Source organism: Thalassophryne amazonica, chromosome 12 (genome assembly GCF_902500255.1).
Source record: "Thalassophryne amazonica chromosome 12, fThaAma1.1, whole genome shotgun sequence".
In the NCBI taxonomy this organism is placed as follows: Eukaryota; Metazoa; Chordata; class Actinopteri; order Batrachoidiformes; family Batrachoididae; genus Thalassophryne; species Thalassophryne amazonica.
Window position 1 is genome coordinate 58,337,460 of NC_047114.1, and position 7,256 is coordinate 58,344,715.

Sequence of the window (7,256 nt, forward strand, 5' to 3'; positions counted from 1 at the left end):
AGTGCGAGCCGTCTGGGTTCGATCCCACCACCAACCCGGCCACAAAGGCCCTGCGGTCACATATATTAGGTGAACTGGAAACTTTAAATCGACTTTACAATCAATGAATGTGTTTCTGTCTGTCTGTGGCCCTGAGACAAACTGGCACCCTGTCCAGGGTGTATCCTGCCTCACACCGTATGGCTGTTGGAATAGGTGGATCCCCACCCCCCACCCCCACCCCATGACCCTTAACTGGAGTAAGCGGGTAAATGGATGGATGTAGTACTTGTTTTTTTGAGTTGGTTTGTAATGTGGTGGGTGTAGCTTATCACTGTGAGCAGCATTTGCTGGATTAGCAAATATAAGCGGTACCATTTAATAAACAATACATTACGCAGTATTTCATTCACAAAACCATTGTGGCAACATGTCCACAGACAGCAGTAGAACAGTACTGTAGTCACAGTTTATTAAATTGGACAAAAAACAGTAAAAACGTCCAATTTTACTACTGTTAATGCTCTGAGCAGCCATCTTGGATGTGAACTCGTGTCGTTTAAACAAGTTGACAAGTTTTTAATTACGACTTCAGGGGGTGAAACAATTTAAATTTCTATTCATAACTGGGGAATTGTGAGTACAACTAAATCACCAATATTCAGTCTGGATATTCATTTAGTCTATCAATTTTCTAGTGTCTCCATTCCTGCTCTTCTCCTGCCCTCCTCTCTGGACCTTTATCTGCTATCCCCTTCCTGTGTTTGTTCCACTGGTCCTTTTCCCTCTTCTTTCCTCAATCCTTGTCCTCCTCTTACTCCACCTGTCCTCCCTCATCTTCATCGTCAACACACACTGTGAACTCCTTCTCAGGTAACAGTCCATACTCATTAAGAAATGACTCCACATCTGTAGCAAAGAACTCTTCGTTGAAATGTTTGGTAACAGAGAGGAAGTTACCAAGTAATTCTCCGGCTTTGTACACCAGCAGAGCAGGAAGAACCTGAGGGAATAAAAAGAAGAATTAATTAAAAGGTCATCAAAGGTTAAAAAAGGTGCAAGGGAATTTCCAAAGGTGCCCATGAACAAATTTATGTTGTCACAACATTGTTATAATATTATGGTTTCATTGTGACAGCCTGAGGATTTTAAGTTGCTGCAATGTAATTTTATAGAGTTTACAGAGGTTGTCACAGCATTGTATATATATATATATATATAGAAAGTCATATTTGAGCATTGCACCTTGAAAGCCATGGGATATGTTCTACGTCCGCCACTCAGGATTGAAACAGAGACCCCTCACACCATTGCACCTTGGTTTACAACTACATGGACATGTGTACATTTGGTCAGGTTCAACACTGTAGCAACTTGTGTAAAAACTCTATAGAAGGATATTGTGGTGGTGTTAAACCTCAACCAAAATATAATGTTTCATTTATGTAGTGTGTTTGCTCACTGGTCATTCAAATCAAAAAAGTCAAATCCAAAATTCAAACGCTAAAACCTGTATCTGATTTACATATGGAAGACAGAACTCTCACCAAAACTGAGCAGGAGAAGTAGGTTCCTTAAAACATTTTTCATGAATGTCTTTACCAGAGACAACTTGAATAATTTCTCTGATGTCAACAGTGAGAAAGCAAAAGAAGAATTAGACACCTTCATTATGAATGTGGAAGAAATATGGAAAACACTGAATAAATGAATACATTAAATCACCAGGACCAGCTGGACTACATCCAAGCTTTGTGAAGGAACTGACACCCTCTAAATTACACCTGGTGTGGTTAATAATCAAATCAGTAAATGAAAAGGTCCAACTAACTGATTAATTGATGCTCATGTCTCTCTATTTTATAAAGAAAAACAAAAAGAAAAAGGTGATGTTAGAACAGGTCAGTTTCCCAAGTCATAGGAGGGTTTCTGACATATGAATTTATGAAGTATATGACTGAAATAGCTTTTTTGGCCAAGATCTACATAGCTCTATTGATGGTCTATTGACCATGACTAAAAACACTTAAAACAATAGCGTGCTCGTCACAAACATTTTCTGATAACTCAGAAGGGTTTTCATTCTTATCCCTTAGCCCATTCAAAGGGTTTACGGCGTTTGTGTTATCACATGGACAGTAGGACAGTCAACAACATGATGACAACACCTGTTCGGTTGTCAGATGATGGTTAAAAACCTTGGTTACTTTGTAGGTTTAATAAAAATGATTTTCTTGAAAAACCTTAGAATATAGATCCCCCCAGAATGTGGCTACGAGTACAACTACAAATACTACTACTAATAAACTGACTGCAGTGTCTTGCAGGGATGATTTGGGTTTAATGGTGTATTACCTTTGTCTCTTACAAGTATTTGTCATTGTTACAGTTTTTAAGATGTTTCCAGAGTTAAGAACTGTGTTGTGATATTTAACCAACCTCAGAGGAGAAGCGCTCAGAAGCACCTGTGGCCACAGCGTCAATGCGGCAGAATTTAACGCTGGAATACTCTGAAGCCAGACAGTCCAGACACGAGTTCAGCTGTTCACAGTCTGAGGGAGGAGACCATGCGTCACTTCTCCAAACACTTTATTGAAAGGACTCATCTCAATGAAACGCACAAGTATTTCTGGATCATGTTTTGCAGAATGTTTGTTGTAATGTGGGTTGTAACATGAGTCAATGTGAAACTCTCAAAAGATTTCACCTTTCACACCGTGCTGGTAGATGTGGACCACTACAACGGTCAGCCGATGTTCCTTTTCAATAACTTCCAGAAAAGCCTCTCCACTCTCAAGTTCATGGACTGATTCAAACCTGGGTCCAAAACTCAGGCGCTCATGCATTTCCTGCATACATTGTTTTCTGTAGCGTTTCAGGCACTGTTCATCCTCCGTTTGGATCATCTCATACTCCTGAACACTCATCTGAAGAACAGGGAGAGCTGAGGGTTAAAAAATGTAATCTCGCTCCCTCACGTTCACATTGTTCTCTTCTATGTCTGAGAATACATTTGTGTTTTCGAGCTTTTTTTCTTTTCATTTTGTGTTTAGACTTACCTTTCTGTTGGCTCGCTCTTTATCGTCATCTTGTGGACTGGACATTTGCCTGAGGAGCTGTCGCTTGCTTTGTGGGACAGTCTGATCTACGGTGTCCAATTTAAACCTCCGCCAGTCATTAATTACACCTTTAGGCCCTGCACACATGTAAAGTGATAGATTTATGTCATTTCCCACCATCCAATTTCCAGAGTTTATCCAGGTTCAGGTTCCTATGGTAGAAGACCAAAGAAAGCAGCCTATATGTCCTTTTGGAAGTGAAGTCTTCCAGATCTTCATGGTGGATCTAAAGTCAATGATCCATCAATCCATCCATAGTATAAATACCTCTATCTGTACATACACACATAGAGATATATGAATACATACATACATTCACACACACAGTTTAGGCCGTTACATTACCTGTGTGGTTAGCAGGTAACTCTGACTCTTCTGATGCACAGTCAGACATCTGCAATGACAAGAACAAACAATCTATGCAACTTGAACAGACCATCTTCTTGCAAGTTCTACAGATGTTTTTACAGTTGACATGAATGTGTCTCAAAGCCAAACAGATATTCATGAAAACTCATAATAATGGCTCTGTTAATGCTTTGGATAATTGTTGCATCTGTCTTGTTGACCTGCCTTTTTCTTACAGGCCCATATGGGGTACTGGATTTCCTGCAACATGTTATCCCTTCTCTATATGACCAAAGTAGGAGCTGTGTTCGCATTCTTGGCATTGCACCTGTTTCTGGTGAGAGCTGGACTCCACCAGGGCTGCCCCTTGTCACCAGTCCCGTTTGTGATGTTCATGGACTGGATTTCAAGGTGCAGTCAGGGACTGGAGGGTGCCCTCAGAGTTGCATCTCTGCTTTTTGCAGATGATGTGATTCTGTTGGCTTCATCAGCTGGTGACCTCCAATGCGCACTGAGCAGGTTTTAGGCTGACTGTGAAGCAACTGAGATGAGAATCAGCACCTCCAAATCTGAGACCATGGTCCTCTGTCGCAACATGGGGGATTGTCCCTTCTGAGTTAGGGGAGAGTTATTGCCCCAGATTTAAGTATCTCTGGCTCTTGCTAACAAGTGAGGGTAAATTGGAGCGGGAGATTGATTGATAGATTGAGCCGGCGTCTGAAATTTTACGGAGGTTGTACCGGGCCATTGTGGTGAAGAAGGAGCTGAGGTAGAAATGTGAGGCTCTCAATGTATAAGTCAATTTACGCTCCTATCCTTACCTATGGCCATGAGCTTTGGGTATCTGGGCTTACACTACTGGACAGGGTGAGAAGCTCAATTATCCAGGAGGGACTCGGAGTAGAGCCACTACTTTTTCACATCGAAAGGAGCCAGATGAGGTGGCTTGTGCACCTGGTGAGGATGCTTCCAGGCATGATGCCCAACTGGGAGGAGGCCCCAGGGAAGACCCAGGACATGCTGGAGAGATTATATTTCCCAAATGGCTTGGGAATGCCTTGAGATCCCCTGGGAAGAGTTACAGGACTTGATTGAGGATAGGGAAGTGTGGAATGAGCTGCTTGCTCTGCTGCCCCTGTGACCTGTGCCCAGATAAGTGGCTAAAAATGAATGAATGAATATTCAAATCCTGTAAACTTGGCATCTTCCAACTTTGTGAGGTATTAGTGAGGTATTATTCAGTTCAAGAAATAAGTAGCACTGACAGCATTTTCTGAAAATGTGTGTGTGTGTGTGTGTGTGTGTGTGTGTGTGTGTGTGTGTGTGTGTGTGTGTGTGTGTGTGTGTGTGTGTGTGTGTGTGTGTGTGTGTGTGTGTGTGTGTGTGTGTGTGTGTGTGTGTGTGTGACCCAGTGTTGTCACATGCACTTACTGTGAGCTGGGTTAAGGTTGGATTATGCTCAGATTACAGGAGTCTGACATGCACAATTTCCGACCACACTTTGTTTTCAGATGTGTGCTAACTAAAGTCAGAAACATTTTCTATAAAGTAAAAGGTTTTTGTTGCCAGTTGAACAAATATATTAAAAAAAAAAAAACGATAACAAAACAAAACAGACATAAACAGTGACGTAACATTATTTTAACGTTACCACTTGCTAAGGTTGCAAAGACTTTGGGTTTCAGTGGCCATTCTTCTGTTGCAAGGTGTGACTTTTTACATAGTTACATACAGGTCAGTCTTAGATGAAGCTTAGGTAATGACTCTCGTATGCGTGTGTACAAAATAACTCATAAATTGGTGATCAGAATTTCCTCAAATTTGATAGGAATATTCCGTGGGTTAGTGTCTCCAGTTGATTACCTTTTGGACCAGATCAGTCACAGGTCAGGGTCAAGGTCATCAAAAATTTCATCCAAAAACACATTTTCCATGGTATCGCCACAACCAATACAGCTAGAGATTTGACCCAAAGCTTATATCAGTCAGCTAATCATTTATCATTATGTGTTATAAGTGACATCACGATGACATCACTTGTAACTTTACAAAATGACGTCACTATAGTCAGAAAAACATATTACCTGAAATAAATGCAACCAATAGTGCTAGAACAATAATGCCTGTTATATTGCTCTCACTACTGTCACACATCCTATATTTTGAAATGACTATCATAAACTTATAGTGAAATATTATGTGCATGCACAGGACATCACGCCGCTGCTGTCTTTCATTTAAGATGTCATTGTTTTACAAGGAAGGTAGCAACTTAACAACTTTTTCTGCTCCTCCATAGAGCTACACGTAAACTTACTAACAGAAACTATCTGAAAAAAGTTTAAAAAATGCAGCTAACTGTTAAAAAAATGAATAATTTTGTTAACTGAGATCACGTTTTGCATCCTTGTAAGTAAGGATCTGTTAAAAATAATTTTGCACTTCTGCTTCGGTAACAAAATTACTCTTTTTCAGTTAAATATTGGTTATTCGTTATAAAACATCACAAAATAAGTGTACTAGGTTAGCCCCATATTTATCCCTACATGACCTTTTGAGCATTAGTATGATTTTTAACTGCTCAAATATGGTCTGAAACATTTTCAGACGAATTCAAATCAAACCAGCAATAACTGGAGGACATTCAGAGCTTTCATACTGCAGAACAGAAGTGCAGGTGCAGGCACTGCTTCACCAACGTCCAAAAAACATAGAAATCAATGACAGATATTTTAAAATATTCATTAAATTTGAACTGGATCTGCTTTAAACGTTAAACACTTTTCATTGACCAAAGGCCAACCTGTCCACTTAATTTCAATGAAATCCAGACATGTATCAGCTGAAAAGAAACAGATATAGAAACAAAAACTGTTGTTGTGAGGGATGCAGGAGCAGCTGATACAGCAGCCTAATCACCCTTACATCAATTAGAAAACTGATCATCTGACCGCTAATTCCTCAATACTGTCATTTCCAGGATAAAGTGGTTTATTTTTTGCACACAACTTACCAAATGAACATTAAAACAGATGTGCAATATAAAATATCACACAACAAGATTATTATCTGGGTGGAAAAATCTAAATATTCTTAAAGAACAAAATGTGTTTGAGCAGTTTTGCAGAGATGCTGCAGGATGTGGAATATAACTGTGAATTCAGTGTAACCAGCAAGTGTTCGGAAAACCATCACTGACAGCCTTCTGAAGGTTTTTTTTTTTTTTTTTTTGGAAGCACAGCCACAGCCACGTTCTTACCTTTGCCCCTGGATTAACCCTGGTGTCACTGGTTTGTGTCCGTCTGAAGGCTGCTCGCTCTCTTATGACTGATTTATTTCTCAGTACACTGTGTCAGTGCTGGTGTTCTCTGTGTGTCCATGTGATGAGGAATGCAAGAACAAGTTCAGGGAGGGTACAGAGATGAGTGAATGAGGATTTATCATCAGCATCGCTGTAATATAATGACGTCTAAGGTGATTAGGCATAATGCTCAGCAGCTCAGTGTTATGGCCTGATGACTAAGGACACCCAAGGAGAGATTTCCTTTCTCAAGTAAACAAAGGCAACCAGATGAATGCAGTGTGGTGTGTGTGTGTGTGTGTGTGTGTGTGTGTGTGTGTGTGTGTGTGTGTGTGTGTGTGTGTGTGTGTGTGTGTGTGTGTGTGTGTGTGTGTGTGTGTGTGTGTGTTCTAAAACTGGGTAATATGTTTCCTGTTTCATTTTGTTTCAGGATTTTGCTGACAGTGGATTTCATGATTTTTTTTTTAAATATTTCAGTATTTGTTACAATCTTGTTGTTCTCAATCTGT

At 40.2% G+C, this 7,256-nt stretch overlaps 1 protein-coding gene across 1 annotated transcript; it reads right to left on the bottom strand.

Moving 5' to 3' along the window:
- Nucleotides 1-470: 470 nt before the first annotated feature.
- On the bottom strand, nt 471-6,832 carry LOC117522578 (phosducin-like). Its single transcript, XM_034184010.1, has 6 exons — nt 6,706-6,832; nt 3,444-3,492; nt 3,039-3,175; nt 2,687-2,906; nt 2,419-2,531; nt 471-982 (listed from the first exon to the last, which is right to left on the bottom strand). Exons 2-6 carry the CDS (start codon nt 3,490-3,492, stop codon nt 794-796), a joined length of 708 nt encoding a protein of 235 aa, XP_034039901.1. The 5' UTR covers nt 6,706-6,832; the 3' UTR covers nt 471-793.
- Between the last annotated feature and the right edge of the window lie 424 nt (nt 6,833-7,256).

Excerpts from the sequence above, each read along its gene's own strand:
- LOC117522578 (XM_034184010.1), bottom strand. The coding sequence starts at position 3,492 with ATGTCTGACTGTGCATCAGAAGAGTCAGAGTTACCTGCTAACCACACA. Across the intron at positions 2,907-3,038 it reads AAGAGCGAGCCAACAGAAAG|ATGAGTGTTCAGGAGTATGA; the intron begins GTAAGTCTAAAC and ends CCTGTTCTTCAG. Across the intron at positions 2,532-2,686 it reads CTACCAGCACGGTGTGAAAG|ACTGTGAACAGCTGAACTCG; the intron begins GTGAAATCTTTT and ends CTCCTCCCTCAG.